The sequence below is a fragment of the Calidris pugnax genome, unplaced genomic scaffold (genome assembly GCF_001431845.1).
Source record: "Calidris pugnax isolate Ruff unplaced genomic scaffold, ASM143184v1 scaffold171, whole genome shotgun sequence".
Taxonomy (NCBI): Eukaryota; Metazoa; Chordata; class Aves; order Charadriiformes; family Scolopacidae; genus Calidris; species Calidris pugnax.
Window position 1 is genome coordinate 7,142,939 of NW_015091064.1, and position 22,144 is coordinate 7,165,082.

At 35.4% G+C, this 22,144-nt stretch overlaps 1 protein-coding gene across 1 annotated transcript in view; it reads right to left on the reverse strand.

Annotated features, from left to right (window-relative positions):
- Nucleotides 1–22,144, reverse strand: part of NBAS (neuroblastoma amplified sequence) — a 180,092-nt gene that overhangs the window by 109,985 nt on the left and 47,963 nt on the right. Inside the window, exons 27-32 of the mRNA XM_014956881.1 lie at nucleotides 21,571–21,633; nucleotides 20,973–21,095; nucleotides 19,381–19,483; nucleotides 17,788–18,011; nucleotides 16,544–16,656; nucleotides 13,984–14,097 (exon numbers count right to left, since the gene is read on the reverse strand). Of these exons, the coding sequence (XP_014812367.1) occupies nucleotides 13,984–14,097; nucleotides 16,544–16,656; nucleotides 17,788–18,011; nucleotides 19,381–19,483; nucleotides 20,973–21,095; nucleotides 21,571–21,633 (740 nt within the window). The remainder of the gene's footprint in view (nucleotides 1–13,983; nucleotides 14,098–16,543; nucleotides 16,657–17,787; nucleotides 18,012–19,380; nucleotides 19,484–20,972; nucleotides 21,096–21,570; nucleotides 21,634–22,144) is intronic.

Below are 22,144 nucleotides of genomic sequence, written 5' to 3' on the forward strand. Positions count from 1 at the left end.
TCTTAACTGAGAGTGTGGATTAAACGAGGATGGTGAGCTGTAGAACAGCTCCAGCTCCCTGAGCAGGTGCAGATTTTCTGGCTGTCATCCTGAGCACATTCTCCCTCACTCACTGTGCCCATCTGTGAAATTAAGATAACACTTGTGTGCTTACTTTACAGAGGTAGTGACGTGAAGCTTAACTGGAGTTTACTGTCATTAATCAAATACTTTAAAGCAATTAAGAAGCTAGCTGATATATCATTACCTAAGCAATAGTTTGGCTTTGGTAAGTATGAATATACATTCTATTCCTCGCTCTCAGTTCTGCTCTCTAAACAAACTCTATTCAGAGAGCACAGCTCCCAAAACTCTTTGAGGATGACCATGTGCACTCTACCCTTGGGTGCACAGCAAATGCATTCTCTTAGAATTGCAACTCAAATAGATATGCTCCTAGTATTTTATGTGCTATATATTGTATGTGATATAACACAGCATATACTATATACTCTATACATACACACACACACGTATAAAATTTATATAGGTACAGCCAGATGTAGTAAGCAGGTCTTTCATAATCAGTGACCGTATGTGGTGTGTGGCAGAGGGAGCAAAGAGAGGGAAATGCCAAAACAAGTTTCTCTAGTTTGCAGACACAGCACAAGAAAGGACTCAATTCATAGATACACACAGTGGACTGGGAACAGAAGGGACTGTAAACTTGAGCGTGCATAACCAATGCCACTAAGTACCACAAGGCAAAATTAGAACTTCTTTCACAGCAAAGGTGGCTCATACATCAGAATAATTGTGTAAGTAGCGAAAACCAATTAGGGACAAAAACCAATTCTTTCTCCCAATAGCATTTGATCTAATTCTTCATTAAGCAAGTCCATAAAGTTCAATCCCTAGACTCATTTTCAATATCCAGACTCATCCCAATATATCTCCATAAAACTTTCATCATAAGCTGTTAGAAATCAAGTTATCCTTTCCCAGTAGTTTTAAGTCTGCTAACAAAGACTATCTGTGCTCAAATTGCAAGGAAGATTTTCCTTTTCTAATATTCAGTTTAAAATATGATATACTTATTCACAAATCTTAAAATCTGTATGTGCGAGCTGCCCTTTTCACTACAAACCAATTTGTGGAATAGCATTAGCATTTGTTATCATTCTTATGGCTGCCAACTTATAATTAATTATTAATACGATGAAAAGTTATTTTACAAGTCAATAACTTAAATTTCGAGTAAACAGATAAAGAAATACCATTTCTACATGTCTTGCTTTAATTACTTAATATTGGTTTTATACCTACTATTGAATTTTACAAGACTTTTCAATTACACACTATGATTAAGGCCACGCCAGCATTCCACTTAAAATCTGTTTTTAAAGGTATTATTAACTATAAATCATACGCAATTTTAGATTCAGTGTAAGGTTACCTATTCCAGCACTCACTGGAACTACATACAGCAATAACTGAGGACCTAAAGAGTGAAGCTCTGCAGACTTTCTTTAATCTGTTGGAAAAACATTCCATTTGTATGCATGACCCAAAACAGCGATGATAATCATGTTTTCTTTGTACAATTTTGGATACTCTTCTGGATACTTGTCAATTGGATGCAATGTCAAGCACAAAAAAATCTGCAGTTAACAGTGGTGTGCTGTTTATAGCTTTCGAGTCCACAAAAACTAGAAAAGATTAAAGAAATACTGAGTTTCTTAAAATGAAAGAAACCTGTTTTCCATAGCCCATCTCCTCCAACAAATACATTTAGATAAAATTCACAGCCATGGCATTCTTATACTGAATTCATATCTTGCTTATAAATGAATACCCTGTACGTACAGAAAACAGTATTTCTAGATAAGTCATCCCTCAGTGACAGTAAAATCACAGGAGTTTGAATCACAAAAGCTTAAAACTACTTATTAAAATAAACAAAAAAAAACCCAACAAAACAACAACAGCAGCAAAAAACCCCACAAACCCACACCACATCAGAATCTCCAATACAGAAAATCACTATTGGAAATACTTAAAAGGAAAAAGTAGCAAGAAGATAAGTGTTAAGCTATAACCAAAAAATAACTTTGAAAGTAACCAAGTTGGTTATTTAGCATAAGAGACAAGAAAAGCCAGTGTTACCAAGATTCACTCTTGAAATAGACTTTTACTACTAAAATTCCATACTTACCATTAGAGTTATTCTCAAGGTTAAGCTTTAAAGTCAGAAAGCCCAGCATTCTTCAAATAAATATGAAATTTGTAGCATAAGTAGCAGTTTTTAATTCACTCACCTGCTTAAAAATTAACCACCTTGCACATTCGTCTTCTGGTTTTCTCCAGCCCAGTAACCACACAGAGGAGAAAAATCAGGAGGCTATTTTTCTTTCAAATCTCTCTTTTCAGTGGTGCCTCAATAATTGCCGCTGTGTTTGTAACACCAGCACGCAGACATTACCATATCAACAAGCTCTATATGAATTCCATAAAGTTAATAATACACACTCCCCTCATCTTTCAGTCTCCGGAGATGGGAGCCACGAGTTTGGTCCCTAGTCAAAGGTACACACCAGGGCACTGTAGATGCTCATCTACAAGCAAGGCACTAGGAGAACACTACTGGAAAAAGTACTTTGTGTTTTTAAGCTTCACAGACACGCTGTGGATTTTGCTTTTCTTTCTCTTCTACAAAGAGAAACATTCAGATACAAAAGGAAGGTAAAGCAAAACTCATCAGCATTAGCCTGAAGAACCCAGAGTATTAAGAAGAAAAATTGACAGTTTTTAACTTGGTGTGGGAAGAAGCAGAGAAGAGAGAGAGAAAGAGTTGTACAGCAATCTTGTCTTACAAACCAATATGGAGATTTTTTTTTCAAAAAGTCTTGCAAACAAAGAAAAGAAGAGAAGTTAAGACTGTCACTCTGGTTTTTCTACAGTACAGATTACATGTAAAATGAACAAGTATGTAGATTGAATCCAGGTACCTAACATGGTACCATCTGCTCCCCTCTGCCATCTTTCAAGTAGTAGCGCTACATAACAAAAGCACTGAGCTTACCAGAGTCACGCCGACGTTTCCAGCAATCCCTTTCTGTAGGATCTAGGCATCTCAGGAGGTCAACATTCTAACTTCTGTACTCCTGTTTATAACCTCACCCAACCCTACATATAACACTATGCAAAAATTGCCAGTACTAAGCTTCCTGAAAACATAGCAACATATTCTTAAATGGTTTGACAAATAGAAAGAAACTAGCCAGGCATGCATCAGTGACAAAGCAGCAATATATTGATTTTTATATACCATGCTGCACGATATATGAATATCTATTTCATATTATATATTTCTCAATTCCATTTCTGTATCATAAAAATGCAGCAGTATTGTATTTGCAGTTGCACTCATGAAGTATTTTTTCAAAAATCAAAAGGTCTGCCAGACACTTTAGATAGCCTATCAAAAAAAAAGGGAAAAAAATTCTAATATACTTAGGATTCAGCCCTTGAAGATGTTCAGCTCTTCAGATGAATACTCAAGCTAACCTGTTATTTTTAGTGCACAAAGGAGATACACAAAGCATAGACAAAAGTCTAACAGCTAAGTTTGTATATTACAGATGACAACTTTTCCCCTCTGAATTAATAATAGTCTCATTTACGTTATAGTACCTTATTTGACAGAGACAATAAGATTTACTGGTATTTTAGTACTACCAATTAACCGTAAAACAAATTATTCTCAGCCACAACTTCTGCAATCTGAAATAAGCTTTTACACAAAATCCAGATTAGACAAGGTTGCTTTCATTTTAGGTATTAGTGGAACATCAGAGCAGCTGACAAGATCAGCTGTTTTCCAAATAAAATATTTCATTCATGTAAAATATTTCACTACCCCCCCTAATGACTGCTCTTCCAGATGACTTTTTAGCGATATCCTTGAACGCACATTCTAACTCATTCAACTCAAACATCCCACAGCATGACACAACTGCATGCTGCATCGCAATTCAGTGTTTTATTAACACAGCTTACCTGCAACCCTTAGCAAATTTGCAAGTCCCAGGAGCTTAGCAGACTGCTTATAGTTCGCTGGCATCTGAACAAGGCAGTCCTTGATGAGACTAAGTCGATCCGAACACAAACGCACTGTTGGAAGAAAAACGGGTGTCAGAGGCTGTTCGAGTGAACACAACGGCTGTGTTTCTGGGTAAACAATGCAGACCCAGAAAGAGTGCCAGGGATTACAAAAATGCAAACACAGCCTGAAAACTAAAGTTACTTGCAGGCAGATCCTCAATTATACCTACAAACAGAAAGTTAAAACAACACTACAATATATCCAGCCCCAATCACTAGCAGGTCAGGCTAGGAAGGGAGGAAGAAGATGGAGATTCACCTGAATAAAAACTTATTTCAGGTTTTCAGACTCAATGTTTTAAGTTTATATGACTAGCCATATGCCTTTATATGGATATTTTTTTTTTAATATCATTTTTGCAACATTGTCAGAAAATCTCCTTAAACAGACAATAACTTTAATTCAGCATGTTGCAAATAACTAATATTTCGTGCAACATTTTATTTTAGGGTGGACAGGACACATCACAGACTGAATGAACAGCCATAGGTAAAATTTTCAGGCTGTTTTAATTTGCATAAATATTTTCTGAGCAAGTGGAGGGAGAGCCTGCAAATCACCATATCCTGAGCAGCTCATAATTAGTACTGTGTTTCACAAAATATTCTACCGAGAATTAAACATAAACCTGAGTTGTATAATTTAATATCGTGAACCTATTTCAGTGCTCTTTTCAGCGAGTGGATAACTTCAGACTGCTGCTTTAAGAAGGTCACATTTTCATACTATGCAGGTTCTCAGAACACAGAGGAACAGCATGTGGATCTTCCACTTAACACTCAGCAAGACATTAATGTCTGCATTAGCATACTGAGCTCCAAACATATGATATTAGGTCTCTCAGTAGCAGCAAAGAAACACTCACATAATGAAAACTCTTAATAAATTCTGGAAATCAAATTAAATGAATTAAGAATGGAGAAGCAGGAAAAGGTGACACTTTTAGTTCATTTTTAATATTCTATCACATACATGTATTAGTACACAGCAGTAAAATATTTTCATACACCAACTGTATAAGCAAGATTTTTTTGAAATATCTAACATAACTGAAAGTAATCTAAAATAATACCATGGATCAAACACTTTCAACAGACATGGACTTCTCTTCACCTCTTATGTTAATAACGAGTCTCCAAACAATATTTTCTTACAATACACCATAACAGCAGTTCACAACCTTAACTGCTGAGTTTGCTAAAAATACAAGGCAGGGGGAAGCTCTACAGAAAACTAAACATAAAAGTGCAAATAAAAGTCTATTGCTAATTCTTACTGTGAAAATAAATGATCCTTAATGTTATTTTAATGAAATTCTATCAAAGTAACTGACCATTTAAAGGCTTTCATTAGAACTTTAAAACGTAATTTTAATCTTATTAGATTAATTTGATTTACATGAAAGATACTGAAGAAAGGACAAGTCAAGATGATTAATAATACTACAGGCATGATTTCACATACGCTAATTAATTTAGCTCAGTCGTATTACACTTACTGCTAATGCAATGTTCTATTTCCACTTTCTGTTTGTTTGTTTTTAAGAGCTACCTTCACATCTGCACTAAAGAAGATGAAGAAAATAAAGCTAGGTACTTTTAGAATATTTTCAGTACCAGCGCTCGTGCAGTTTCACATAGTTGCCCACACACCATACATTCAAGCTTCACTGAATGGCAGGTAGATGAGCTCTCTTGTATTTCTTCCACTTCAAGAAGTGAGTTAGCTTGGCACAATCCACAAGCAATAAAATATACTGCAATATACTCCATTTTCCACTTTATGTCATTGTCCATAATCATCCTTTCTTTCGAACTTCTGTCCAACAACTTTCTGTACCGTTGGAGTCAGAGCTCCAAAACAGATTTAAAGTTTTAAACAAGTTGTTAGAAGAAATACCGTGTAAAAGGTCACTTCCATTCTCACTGGGTTTTATATACTTCAAAATGAAACAGCCCACTGGAGACATGAGAACTGCCTACGCATGAAATACCTCTCTCCCACCCTTTATTTCAAAGCTCATAAGCAAATGTAGACTATTTTGCAAATGAAAGGTGAGCCCAAACTATTTCTGCTGAAGTTACCACGAGCTTTAGACAGTCAGTACCTTAATTATTAAAAAGTCCTACTACAAATAAATCCCAAAACACAGATTGCATATGCAGACATCTTTCTTATCTCATGATAAACTGAAAAGCATTTAAAAAAAAAAAAAAAAAAAATATTTTTATTAGTTAATTGGAATTAATGGTCAACTATATTTCTTAAGAAAACTACATGCCACAACATGAAAAACCCATCTTGAAATTGAAGCAGAAATAAAATGGTCTGCTTTTTCCTGACGGAAACAATAAAAATAGTTATAAAAGCAGCTGGCATCATGGCTGGCTAATGAAAGTACACAGCATGTTAGGCCAAGGTTAAAAACAAAGTTCTGAAAACTATATTTATGTGATAGCCAAGACATAGATCAACGCTGATACTTAAGTGACAAACAAATAAAAATCCACACATTGAAAAAAGAAATAACTTGTGAACTGTAATAGAAGAAGAATTTTGAATTTAACTGTTTTGTTACAGTATACAAAGCCCCAGTTTTAACTCCCACTTCACAGAGCCAAATAATTCATGAGATGTGGAAGACATAGGTACTTAGAATTCCCTACCTCCATAAACTGAGTGAGGAGAACAAACTATTTTTTCACACCATACATGCATCTTGGTGACCAGACCTTCTGGACAATTCCTCTTCCCCCAGTTGAAAGTAACATTTCAGCTATTACTGATCTCATGAAAGTTATTTACTGACACTAGTTGGTCCAGTCTTGTGCTCAAAATAGTGTGTTTGTCCATGCACTATATGAGAAGGTGACTAAACATACACAGGAAAAAATAATATCATGCTATTCATTTTAATTTAGGAAAGAAGGATGGCAAGCAGCTAATAAAAATGAGTGGATTTTTTCAATACAAGCTTCTTGCTCATGTTTCTCCCCTATTATCAAAAGCAATTTTACGCAGTCACTGCTGTTACAGTCATTTGAAAAGGGCACTGCTTTATGAAACTGTACTACTACAACTTGTGAAATGCAAATATTTCAGAAGGTTAAACACATCCGGTTCCCGAAACTACATGTCTTTAAATTGCAAAGCGGTTATTTTTAACTCTACTTTGCAGGTCTGTCAATGCAGGCAAAACAAATTTCCTTTAAAAGCTTTCTCAAAAGAGAAGATGTAGCAGTTGCGCTAGAATGACATTCAGGGAAGTGAAGTTATCCTAATTACTGAACTCAATCAGGATTCCCCTAATCCCAGCATGCCATAGCTAACTCAGCTGGGAGAACAGGTTGGCTTCCCATCATTTTATCTTTTGGCCTCTTGCTCTATGTACTGCCAACACACAGTGCTGCAAATTAATCACATCCAAGGCTCTTCTGTTGCAGAATTTTACCCCCTGGAACCTGGGAACTTCTCATCCGGGCAAAAGCAATTACAGACGACAAAGAGGTGCTTCTATCTCCACGAGCTAAATGGGAACTGTCATTTCTATAAGCCAGAGATCTACACTTGCCGCTCACCTTCCGATGCCCACTTCACCCTGACAGCTTTACTGCTTACAAGGAGATTTGAGACTAAACAGCAGACACAAATAAAAGGCGAGAGAAAGAATTAAACCATTGTCCCTCAGATTTCAGTTAGACAAAATAATCACTGCTATTTATTGCTACTTAATAATCAGTGGGATTGGAGGGAAGAGAGAGGAAATACACAAAGCAAGGAATGGTTTTCTTCTTAAATGTGCTTGAGTGGTCATAGGCTGACAAGAGCCCGATCCCCAATGTTTTAGCCAATTAGTTTTGATACAGTAGGATACACCTCTGCGTGTTTTACAAAACACAAGCATGTAATATAAGGATCGCTTTCCTTCCAGCCCATGGCTGTACTCGCTCATCTGATCTCCACTGTTCACTCATTTAAACTTCCATTATTTTGGCACACACAGTTCTGCCACAGAACAACCCTCAGCTCTGACGTGACTAGTGAATCCCCTGCGAGACACGGCCCCAGCCCTTTTTCACCCAGCTTTCCATGCCTCGACAGTTCAATCACTTAAAATGCAGCCCACTGCAGATTGGTGGCACGTTCTTCTATTCAAACATGAAAAAATTCACTGCTTTAGATTTGTGATGCCTCACATGAAGGCATTTTTAACAGTAAAGTCTTATAAAAGTGAAAGTTTTGAATTCTAGTTTGCTCCTCTTGCCATTTTGACACACAAAGATTTAAAACCAAGAAAGGTGCAAAGAGAAAAACCATTAAAATGGTGACTTTACTATATTACACAGTAATTAACATCAAGGCTTCGTGCAGAATGTCTGACATCCAGACTCAAACAAATCAAGTTCAGAAACTGGAAAGGATTTTGTTTTCCTTTTATTATTTGTGAAAGTGTGTGTGTGTGTGTGCTTTTAAGCTCCTTCAGACTATTGTCTCCTTACATTATAAGAAAAAATGCATTTATATTCTAAGAGTAACTCCACTCAGTAAGATTTAAGTCTCCAAACTTCTTCCCACCTCCTTTTATGATGATGTTTAGCATTAAGACAGAAGTTGATATAAGCAGATATGACATTATACCTGAAAGGAGGTTGTAGAGAGTTGGGAGGTGTGTGTGTGTGTGCTTTTAAGCTCCTTCAGACTATTGTCTCCTTACATTATAAGAAAAAATGCATTTATATTCTAAGAGTAACTCCACTCAGTAAGATTTAAGTCTCCAAACTTCTTCCCACCTCCTTTTATGATGATGTTTAGCATTAAGACAGAAGTTGATATAAGCAGATATGACATTATACCTGAAAGGAGGTTGTAGAGAGTTGGGAGTTGATCTCTTCTCCCAAGTAGCAAGCAATAGGACAAGAGGAAGCGACCTCAAGTTGTGCCAGGCAAGGTTTAAAAGAAATTTTTCAAAAAATCCAATACATGAAAGGGTTGTCAAACATTGGAACAGGCTGCCCAGGGAAGTGGTTGAGTCACCATCCCTGGAGGCATTTAAAAGATGCCTAGAGGTTGTTCTTAGGTACATTGTTTAGTGGTAAATCAGCAGTGTCAGGCTAATGGTTGGACTCGATGACCTTAATGATCCTTTCCAACCTAAATGATTCTATTACAAGGGATGACAGGAAAAATACGGAAGGTCAGAAATAACAGAAAATATGTTTTTATCTTGAGATGTTGAGTATGTTCAAATACTTTTTCAAAAGTTTGGATCCAATTTGGGTAATATAAAGAAAAAAAAAAAGCTTATTGAAACACTTTGAGTAACATGCATGCTGTATTTGTCTGTGGATGAAACAACACTACCCTGAGTGAAACCATGTCATAAAAACTTGAGTCAAATGGTAACAAAATTGCATGTATACTCCAGAAATTCTATTTCCCCTACATTTAGGAGATCAGAAGCCAGATGTATGGTTACTTCCAGAGGCAAGCAAGAAAAGTCAATGTTGAGGAAGGTGGATTTCAGAAATAAGGTTTGGCTTAGGAATGTGAACAAAGCTTAGAATTATTAGAATTAGCTTATAGTTATTAAAAGCAACTAAATTACCACAGAAATTTGTGAAAAAACAGAAAAATGAACAAAAAAGATTCCTTGAGAATCTGACTCAAGAAATAGAGCAATGCTCACTAGATCTTTATGATACACAGTAACAGTAAGAAAATTCTCTTAATTTCTGATCTGTATTTTTTTTTTCACTCCTCTATTTTGTAAGTAATTACATAAAGTGAATTCCTTCACATCCTTTCTTAACTGAGAGTGTGGATTAAACGAGGATGGTGAGCTGTAGAACAGCTCCAGCTCCCTGAGCAGGTGCAGATTTTCTGGCTGTCATCCTGAGCACATTCTCCCTCACTCACTGTGCCCATCTGTGAAATTAAGATAACACTTGTGTGCTTACTTTACAGAGGTAGTGACGTGAAGCTTAACTGGAGTTTACTGTCATTAATCAAATACTTTAAAGCAATTAAGAAGCTAGCTGATATATCATTACCTAAGCAATAGTTTGGCTTTGGTAAGTATGAATATACATTCTATTCCTCGCTCTCAGTTCTGCTCTCTAAACAAACTCTATTCAGAGAGCACAGCTCCCAAAACTCTTTGAGGATGACCATGTGCACTCTACCCTTGGGTGCACAGCAAATGCATTCTCTTAGAATTGCAACTCAAATAGATATGCTCCTAGTATTTTATGTGCTATATATTGTATGTGATATAACACAGCATATACTATATACTCTATACATACACACACACACGTATAAAATTTATATAGGTACAGCCAGATGTAGTAAGCAGGTCTTTCATAATCAGTGACCGTATGTGGTGTGTGGCAGAGGGAGCAAAGAGAGGGAAATGCCAAAACAAGTTTCTCTAGTTTGCAGACACAGCACAAGAAAGGACTCAATTCATAGATACACACAGTGGACTGGGAACAGAAGGGACTGTAAACTTGAGCGTGCATAACCAATGCCACTAAGTACCACAAGGCAAAATTAGAACTTCTTTCACAGCAAAGGTGGCCCATACATCAGAATAATTGTGTAAGTAGCGAAAACCAATTAGGGACAAAAACCAATTCTTTCTCCCAATAGCATTTGATCTAATTCTTCATTAAGCAAGTCCATAAAGTTCAATCCCTAGACTCATTTTCAATATCCAGACTCATCCCAATATATCTCCATAAAACTTTCATCATAAGCTGTTAGAAATCAAGTTATCCTTTCCCAGTAGTTTTAAGTCTGCTAACAAAGACTATCTGTGCTCAAATTGCAAGGAAGATTTTCCTTTTCTAATATTCAGTTTAAAATATGATATACTTATTCACAAATCTTAAAATCTGTATGTGCGAGCTGCCCTTTTCACTACAAACCAATTTGTGGAATAGCATTAGCATTTGTTATCATTCTTATGGCTGCCAACTTATAATTAATTATTAATACGATGAAAAGTTATTTTACAAGTCAATAACTTAAATTTCGAGTAAACAGATAAAGAAATACCATTTCTACATGTCTTGCTTTAATTACTTAATATTGGTTTTATACCTACTATTGAATTTTACAAGACTTTTCAATTACACACTATGATTAAGGCCACGCCAGCATTCCACTTAAAATCTGTTTTTAAAGGTATTATTAACTATAAATCATACGCAATTTTAGATTCAGTGTAAGGTTACCTATTCCAGCACTCACTGGAACTACATACAGCAATAACTGAGGACCTAAAGAGTGAAGCTCTGCAGACTTTCTTTAATCTGTTGGAAAAACATTCCATTTGTATGCATGACCCAAAACAGCGATGATAATCATGTTTTCTTTGTACAATTTTGGATACTCTTCTGGATACTTGTCAATTGGATGCAATGTCAAGCACAAAAAAATCTGCAGTTAACAGTGGTGTGCTGTTTATAGCTTTCGAGTCCACAAAAACTAGAAAAGATTAAAGAAATACTGAGTTTCTTAAAATGAAAGAAACCTGTTTTCCATAGCCCATCTCCTCCAACAAATACATTTAGATAAAATTCACAGCCATGGCATTCTTATACTGAATTCATATCTTGCTTATAAATGAATACCCTGTACGTACAGAAAACAGTATTTCTAGATAAGTCATCCCTCAGTGACAGTAAAATCACAGGAGTTTGAATCACAAAAGCTTAAAACTACTTATTAAAATAAACAAAAAAAAAACCAACAAAACAACAACAGCAGCAAAAAACCCCACAAACCCACACCACATCAGAATCTCCAATACAGAAAATCACTATTGGAAATACTTAAAAGGAAAAAGTAGCAAGAAGATAAGTGTTAAGCTATAACCAAAAAATAACTTTGAAAGTAACCAAGTTGGTTATTTAGCATAAGAGACAAGAAAAGCCAGTGTTACCAAGATTCACTCTTGAAATAGACTTTTACTACTAAAATTCCATACTTACCATTAGAGTTATTCTCAAGGTTAAGCTTTAAAGTCAGAAAGCCCAGCATTCTTCAAATAAATATGAAATTTGTAGCATAAGTAGCAGTTTTTAATTCACTCACCTGCTTAAAAATTAACCACCTTGCACATTCGTCTTCTGGTTTTCTCCAGCCCAGTAACCACACAGAGGAGAAAAATCAGGAGGCTATTTTTCTTTCAAATCTCTCTTTTCAGTGGTGCCTCAATAATTGCCGCTGTGTTTGTAACACCAGCACGCAGACATTACCATATCAACAAGCTCTATATGAATTCCATAAAGTTAATAATACACACTCCCCTCATCTTTCAGTCTCCGGAGATGGGAGCCACGAGTTTGGTCCCTAGTCAAAGGTACACACCAGGGCACTGTAGATGCTCATCTACAAGCAAGGCACTAGGAGAACACTACTGGAAAAAGTACTTTGTGTTTTTAAGCTTCACAGACACGCTGTGGATTTTGCTTTTCTTTCTCTTCTACAAAGAGAAACATTCAGATACAAAAGGAAGGTAAAGCAAAACTCATCAGCATTAGCCTGAAGAACCCAGAGTATTAAGAAGAAAAATTGACAGTTTTTAACTTGGTGTGGGAAGAAGCAGAGAAGAGAGAGAGAAAGAGTTGTACAGCAATCTTGTCTTACAAACCAATATGGAGATTTTTTTTTCAAAAAGTCTTGCAAACAAAGAAAAGAAGAGAAGTTAAGACTGTCACTCTGGTTTTTCTACAGTACAGATTACATGTAAAATGAACAAGTATGTAGATTGAATCCAGGTACCTAACATGGTACCATCTGCTCCCCTCTGCCATCTTTCAAGTAGTAGCGCTACATAACAAAAGCACTGAGCTTACCAGAGTCACGCCGACGTTTCCAGCAATCCCTTTCTGTAGGATCTAGGCATCTCAGGAGGTCAACATTCTAACTTCTGTACTCCTGTTTATAACCTCACCCAACCCTACATATAACACTATGCAAAAATTGCCAGTACTAAGCTTCCTGAAAACATAGCAACATATTCTTAAATGGTTTGACAAATAGAAAGAAACTAGCCAGGCATGCATCAGTGACAAAGCAGCAATATATTGATTTTTATATACCATGCTGCACGATATATGAATATCTATTTCATATTATATATTTCTCAATTCCATTTCTGTATCATAAAAATGCAGCAGTATTGTATTTGCAGTTGCACTCATGAAGTATTTTTTCAAAAATCAAAAGGTCTGCCAGACACTTTAGATAGCCTATCAAAAAAAAAGGGAAAAAAATTCTAATATACTTAGGATTCAGCCCTTGAAGATGTTCAGCTCTTCAGATGAATACTCAAGCTAACCTGTTATTTTTAGTGCACAAAGGAGATACACAAAGCATAGACAAAAGTCTAACAGCTAAGTTTGTATATTACAGATGACAACTTTTCCCCTCTGAATTAATAATAGTCTCATTTACGTTATAGTACCTTATTTGACAGAGACAATAAGATTTACTGGTATTTTAGTACTACCAATTAACCGTAAAACAAATTATTCTCAGCCACAACTTCTGCAATCTGAAATAAGCTTTTACACAAAATCCAGATTAGACAAGGTTGCTTTCATTTTAGGTATTAGTGGAACATCAGAGCAGCTGACAAGATCAGCTGTTTTCCAAATAAAATATTTCATTCATGTAAAATATTTCACTACCCCCCCTAATGACTGCTCTTCCAGATGACTTTTTAGCGATATCCTTGAACGCACATTCTAATGATCAACTCAAACATCCCACAGCATGACACAACTGCATGCTGCATCGCAATTCAGTGTTTTATTAACACAGCTTACCTGCAACCCTTAGCAAATTTGCAAGTCCCAGGAGCTTAGCAGACTGCTTATAGTTCGCTGGCATCTGAACAAGGCAGTCCTTGATGAGACTAAGTCGATCCGAACACAAACGCACTGTTGGAAGAAAAACGGGTGTCAGAGGCTGTTCGAGTGAACACAACGGCTGTGTTTCTGGGTAAACAATGCAGACCCAGAAAGAGTGCCAGGGATTACAAAAATGCAAACACAGCCTGAAAACTAAAGTTACTTGCAGGCAGATCCTCAATTATACCTACAAACAGAAAGTTAAAACAACACTACAATATATCCAGCCCCAATCACTAGCAGGTCAGGCTAGGAAGGGAGGAAGAAGATGGAGATTCACCTGAATAAAAACTTATTTCAGGTTTTCAGACTCAATGTTTTAAGTTTGTATGACTAGCCATATGCCTTTATATAGATTTTTTTTTTAATATCATTTTTGCAACATTGTCAGAAAATCTCCTTAAACAGACAGTAACTTTATATGACTAGCCATATGCCTTTATATGGATATTTTTTTTTTAATATCATTTTTGCAACATTGTCAGAAAATCTCCTTAAACAGACAGTAACTTTAATTCAGCATGTTGCAAATAACTAATATTTCGTGCAACATTTTATTTTAGGGTGGACAGGACACATCACAGACTGAATGAACAGTCATAGGTAAAATTTTCAGGCTGTTTTAATTTGCATAAATATTTTCTGAGCAAGTGGAGGGAGAGCCTGCAAATCACCATATCCTGAGCAGCTCATAATTAGTACTGTGTTTCACAAAATATTCTACCGAGAATTAAACATAAACCTGAGTTGTATAATTTAATATCGTGAACCTATTTCAGTGCTCTTTTCAGCGAGTGGATAACTTCAGACTGCTGCTTTAAGAAGGTCACATTTTCATACTATGCAGGTTCTCAGAACACAGAGGAACAGCATGTGGATCTTCCACTTAACACTCAGCAAGACATTAATGTCTGCATTAGCATACTGAGCTCCAAACATATGATATTAGGTCTCTCAGTAGCAGCAAAGAAACACTCACATAATGAAAACTCTTAATAAGTTCTGGAAATCAAATTAAATGAATTAAGAATGGAGAAGCAGGAAAAGGTGACACTTTTAGTTCATTTTTAATATTCTATCACATACATGTATTAGTACACAGCAGTAAAATATTTTCATACACCAACTGTATAAGCAAGATTTTTTTGAAATATCTAACATAACTGAAAGTAATCTAAAATAATACCATGGATCAAACACTTTCAACAGACATGGACTTCTCTTCACCTCTTATGTTAATAACGAGTCTCCAAACAATATTTTCTTACAATACACCATAACAGCAGTTCACAACCTTAACTGCTGAGTTTGCTAAAAATACAAGGCAGGGGGAAGCTCTACAGAAAACTAAACATAAAAGTGCAAATAAAAGTCTATTGCTAATTCTTACTGTGAAAATAAATGATCCTTAATGTTATTTTAATGAAATTCTATCAAAGTAACTGACCATTTAAAGGCTTTCATTAGAACTTTAAAACGTAATTTTAATCTTATTAGATTAATTTGATTTACATGAAAGATACTGAAGAAAGGACAAGTCAAGATGATTAATAATACTACAGGCATGATTTCACATACGCTAATTAATTTAGCTCAGTCGTATTACACTTACTGCTAATGCAATGTTCTATTTCCACTTTCTGTTTGTTTGTTTTTAAGAGCTACCTTCACATCTGCACTAAAGAAGATGAAGAAAATAAAGCTAGGTACTTTTAGAATATTTTCAGTACCAGCGCTCGTGCAGTTTCACATAGTTGCCCACACACCATACATTCAAGCTTCACTGAATGGCAGGTAGATGAGCTCTCTTGTATTTCTTCCACTTCAAGAAGTGAGTTAGCTTGGCACAATCCACAAGCAATAAAATATACTGCAATATACTCCATTTTCCACTTTATGTCATTGTCCATAATCATCCTTTCTTTCGAACTTCTGTCCAACAACTTTCTGTACCGTTGGAGTCAGAGCTCCAAAACAGATTTAAAGTTTTAAACAAGTTGTTAGAAGAAATACCGTGTAAAAGGTCACTTCCATTCTCACTGGGTTTTATATACTTCAAAATGAAACAGCCCACTGGAGACATGAGAACTGCCTACGCATGAAATACCTCTCTCCCACCCTTTATTTCAAAGCTCATAAGCAAATGTAGACTATTTTGCAAATGAAAGGTGAGCCCAAACTATTTCTGCTGAAGTTACCACGAGCTTTAGACAGTCAGTACCTTAATTATTAAAAAGTCCTACTACAAATAAATCCCAAAACACAGATTGCATATGCAGACATCTTTCTTATCTCATGATAAACTGAAAAGCATTTAAAAAAAAAAAAAAAAATCCATTTTTTTAGTATGTGCCTGTAAAGATCTTTGAGGCTGGGAACAGACGCTTTAGTTTACTCATGCAACAGCAAACTATGTGTCATGATTATTTATTTATGTGATTCAAGTAATCATACAAAGAATAAAAATATGCAGTACCTTGTAATGGTAATATTTTCACCCCAAATTCTTCAAGGTAGCCAAGAGCACGAATGAGATCTAGCTCCTCCTGAATAGCACTTGGACAGTCTACAATAAGTTGTAGACAGCACCTAAATAGGAAGGAAACAATTTTTTCTGAAGATTGTTGAATAAATTCAAAGTTTAATTTTGTGCAAAAAGTTTATCTGTGAGTAAAAAAAAAAAAAACACAGCCCAAAAAACACAACAAAAGAAAACAAACCAGAACGAGTGACCTCCTGTGTCTATGAAATGTCAAAAATGTTACTAGTTCTATAACACATATTGTAAATGTTTGGCATTATTTCTCAGAACGAGTAACCTCCTGTGTCTATGAAATGTCAGAAATGTTACTAGTTCTATAACACATATTGTAAATGTTTGGCATTATTTCTCTGTTATAGCTGGCTAAACATTTTAACCAAATTCTCTGCTTGGATTGCCACAATCTTCTTCATCTAGATAAGAATGATTAGAACATTGCCTAAACTCTCTAGAATTTAGATGTGCAATTAATTTAATGAAAGACAATGAAGACATATGTACTTAAGTATATAATTATTTAGAGAAATATTTTTCATATCACTACCGCAATTTGGTGTTGCCATATACTGGAAGGTAAAAACAAACTGCATCTAAACTGTAAAATAAAGTAATTCCATATCTATATCTATTCAAGAATGAATACCCACACTGCAACCTCCAAGGCTGCTCTACACCTGAATTCTTTTCTGAAGAATTATTTGGCTTATTTCTTAATGGAATAAACAGAGACAGATAGCCTTAAATGAACTATCAGAATTGGGAAAGATCAATGTAAGAAAACAAATTACCAAATCAGCAAAATGCTAATTTCTATCATGACAGTAATTGGTGCCTACAATTGTGGTTCAATGCCATAACGTGGAAAATGTTCTTATCCACAGAGAGCTCTGGATATTGCATATTTCTTCTTCTTCTTCAACCTGAATTCTGTAACAGATCGTTCCAGCAACAGTGTACACCTACACAAAGCAAGGCGGGAAAAAAAACCCCATACCCAAAAAACAACCACAAAAAAAAAAAATCTTACAGAAGCCAAAGATACTGTTTCCTCTTACCATGTAATTTCACATTAAGAGAGATAAACCTACTAAGATTTCCCCCCGTTAGAAGGAAAATAAAACTCAAGTTTCAATTAAAAGAGCAGTATGTATTTACGTATAGGATAATTGTAAATATACCTGGCCAAATCCATACAGCTATCAGTCAAACTCGTCGAGGAATTGAAATATTCTCTGCCAGCAGCCAACACCAGTTCAATACTTCTCGCATAGCTGACTCGGTACTGGGGCTTCCCTTTTGATGAACTTGGTAAATCCACTGACCAAACACTGCAATGCATCATTTGCCCAGCCAAGTGGATATTGTCTATACTGCTTGAGCATAAAAGACTTTCTGTAAATATCTAAAACAAAGAACAGTAATTCAATAATCTTCAGCAGCAGCTTCAAGGACGCTTATCTGCATTGTATGGAACCAACCGCTTTGAATAAAAGGGTCTTTGAAGTCAAAAGAATATATTTGGTCCCAGCAGCAAAATGTAACTTCTACCAAGGACAGAATTTCCACAATTTCTTCAAGTAAAGCTTAAATTAACTACTAGCTAGTTGCTTCTGCTTCCCGCAGAAAAAAGCTTATTAACTGTCTTTTTCAGTATGACTTAGAGATCAGAAATTTTTTATACCTATATCCTGAGATGCTGATAGGATGTAAGAATCTGAAAAGGCACTTCAGTATTAAGAACTTACAACCAGCAACATATGAAAAGAAATTCTGTATTTCTGAAGAAACTAAAAATATTTAGGAGTTGAGCATATAAGGTGTTTTTTAAGTTTCAATCAACACTATCTTCAAAGAATGCATACGAATATAATGCTGCATCTGACACAAAACATGTCACTGTTATTTCCAGGTCAAAGTTTTGCCCACTTTAAGACATTCAAAATAATTTAAATTCTTTTAAAAAATGAATTGGTTTTAGTTTTTAAACATGCTCTGTATTGTCCTAATCAAGGGCAATACATGTATTTAATCATTTCAGAAAATATTGCAGCTATGGCCTTTATCAAAGGCTTTAAATTTCATAAAAAATTAAACAGAATCAATGAATCGTAGAACTGCGCAGGTTGGAAGGGATCTCTAAGGTTATCTGCTCTAACCTTTTGTGGGAAAGGAAGCATAGATGAGATAATCTAGCACCCTGTCCAATTGCATCTTGAAATTGAAGTATTTCTTCACTAGGAAGTCACTTCACAGTCTCATAGCCGTCCTTTGCAAATATCAATGACACAGGTTTGAGGTTTATGCATTTTTTCCTTCAATGAAATTAGATATTTCATCTCACATTATTTTACTTCAATGCAAGCAGTAGAAAGGCTATAATCCTTTAATGATTTTGGATAATATTATCAAACCAGCACTTCATGTTTAAGAAATGCTTGGCTGAAGATAACATTTATCTAAAAGACTGTTTATTGTCATTAGTTTTAAGTGTTTATTGTTAAACACATTTGTACATAGAATCACAAAGTCTCAAGAAGCTGAACCAATTAAAAAAAAAGAATTCTAGTAAAAGATATACAGGGATATTTCTTACAGGGGCTTTTGATGAAATTAATTAACACAGAAAGTTTCTGATTTCAATGAAAAATACCACAAAAGAGCCAGTAGATAACCAAGCAATGTGACACATCAAAAGGTATTTACATTTGTGAGCAACAGTATGAAATAAGAATTTGTAGCTTACTTGGGAGATAATTCAGTAAGAAACTCACCTCATAGCAAGTATCTGAATGTAAGCATGTATATACTTTCTGCTGCATGTCTAACATATCCTGGAGCAATTCCTTCCACTGTGTCTCACTGACTGATGGTTGCCTACAAACATTTTTAAAATTTAGTATTCTCTTCCTCAACAAATTTAAAGAAAAGCAGTAGATAACACTACAGTTCCATCACCAAAAAAATACGCATTCTCAAGCGCTATTTCAATCTATAATTGCACTTTTAACCAAAAGTGATTTTAAGACAGAATGCTTTTACTATTAAACAACATTAAAACTGTGCCTGAGGGATAAAATTCTTTGATGACAACAATGTAGTACCCAAAGTGGTTTTTTCTGTTTGGTTTCTTGGGATAAGACAGGGATTTAAGCAATCTCTATCAAGATCCCCCAAGTAGGTTTTGATAACTTCCAGTAGTACATCAGAAAGTTGGAAGTGCTGTCTTCCTGCTGATCCAAGAACAGCTGGGTAAAAGTAAGTTTGTAACAGCAACTGAGGATCATTAAAATGCTGTTCATTGTAGGCAAACTCCAAGGACTAATCAATTGCATGCAATCACAGGTGAAAAGCCCCGAAAGTTTATTTGGTTCCTTAAATTGGAATTGTATTCAGATTCTTGACCCTCTGGATCCATGGATCTCTGTTTACTCACAAAGCTTTCTATACATCTTCACGAGCTCTATCAAGCCTTTTACTAGTAAAAACACTATGAAGATTTTTTGACATTATCTTAAGCCTTTAAGATTAAAAAAGAGACTTGAAGCTACACAAGCTAGTCCAGTTAATAGTGATTTTCTCATGTGACATTAGCTTTCATTTTGGCAAAGTAAGTGAGTGAAAGTAAGTGAAAAATCAACATTTTTCCTACAGAGGCATTGACTTGGTCGTTTCTAAAGAAAGGGGTTTACAACTCAAAAAGCTTTCAGCATGTCCAAGCTACCCTACCATCACCAATAAAACCTGTGCATGTTTACTTTTACTAATAAGAAAAAAACCCCACACAACCCATGGAGATGGCTTTTTTTCCCAAGGTTCAGTCTTTTTATCTGCTTATGCCAAGAGCCGTGTAATAATTCATCTATAGATGGAAGACTAGTTAAATGAGGCAGTTCTTAAACAGGAAAATTTAAAAATTATACTGGAAATATAAGGGGTAGAATCAATACGTAAAATCAATAAATTACCCTATTAACAAGAGCTCCTAAGAAAACATACCAAAAAAAAAGAAAGCGTTGCTTTACAAATCTTACACTCTCAATAAAATTGAATAGGTCATAAAGGACGTAATTTACAATATGTTAACTTTTACTGTTCATAATCTTGCAGTGTTTTGCAGCCAGTATGCCTTTTAGGCTTGCTTACTTGAACAAAAACGAATTGAAACCGGTTTGAAACAAGACATCATTTTTTCTGAACATGGAGAATGCAGCCAAAACACTAATCATGCTAATTATCGGTTTAACAAATGTGTTTTATGTACACCCTGTTCCGTTTGAACCTGCAGTTCCTGCTGCAACAAAACAGGCAGGTAGACTCTCATTGTCCTTTCCCTCTTATCTCCCATCCTCCTTTGAATACTAACTTGCGACCCGTGTGCCTCGTCAGCCTGATCATCAGCTTCCTTGCCTCCTCCACATCGTCCTTTGTGTCTTTCACAAAGGAAACAGGTTTCTGAAGTCCATGTTTCTCCAACAGCTCCGACACACTGTAAATGAATAGCCAACACTTTAATTCTGCAGCAGTCTTAAAGCTGTCTCAGACAACATACTACGCATGTAAACAGTCTCCATAAAGTCTGTAACACTATGGATTAGCCAGTGCAATATTATTTACTCAAAAAAAATAATTAATAATGTAGGGTAAATGCATATCACTGATAAACTGACGACAGGTTTTAGCTTTTGAACCTCAAAACATTAAAGTATCAAGATCAAAAAAAATTCCCCAGATATTTCATTTCAGATACCGTCCCCCCCCCAAAAATCTTTTATAATATCTAAATAGCTAAAACCATTCAAAACGTCTAAGTTCTGAATATAAAAAAATACATACAGATTTTCTTGTCAACAACACTAAAAACAAGATAAATATTCTTGCTGATTTTTTGTCACAAAAAAGCTCTTGGCTATGCCAAGTGACTTCTGTAAGAATACATTACTTATTTTAGAAAAATTAAATACCTAAGAATTTGTTCCAGTTCATCTACTTGATCATGAAGAGCGTTAGTTTTATCTGTTTCAGGCCTGCAAAGATGTTATACAATTAATATTAAATATATACTTTCTCCATACTTCTTGTAATTTCTTCATATAATTCATATTACATAGATATAAAGATTAGCAGTTCAAAACATTACGTGATGAAAATCAAACACATGTTTGCTTGAAAAGATTAAAACTGTTGGCTTCTTGCTGGAAGGACAGAAAAAATTTAAAAGGTCTCTCAGTCTCCCAAGAACAGAGCTTTTTCCTTCTTCTGTAAGCTTTTCTCAGGTTCTCTCCTTCCTACATGTAAAAGATATTGGGAGAACAGTCTACATCTCCTCCTCATGCTATCACTTTCTCAAAAATTACTTGTCCCTCATATAGGTCTTCCACATAGAGACCCCTCTCACAGGCCATACTTCTGCTTATCAGCCAAGTGCAAGACGTCACTAACTGTAGTAAGACCAACAAGACCAGTAAGATCAAGACCAGTAAGACAGTGCTAACACTCGGTCTCTACTCACCAGGATATAGAAGTCTAAGAAACTAA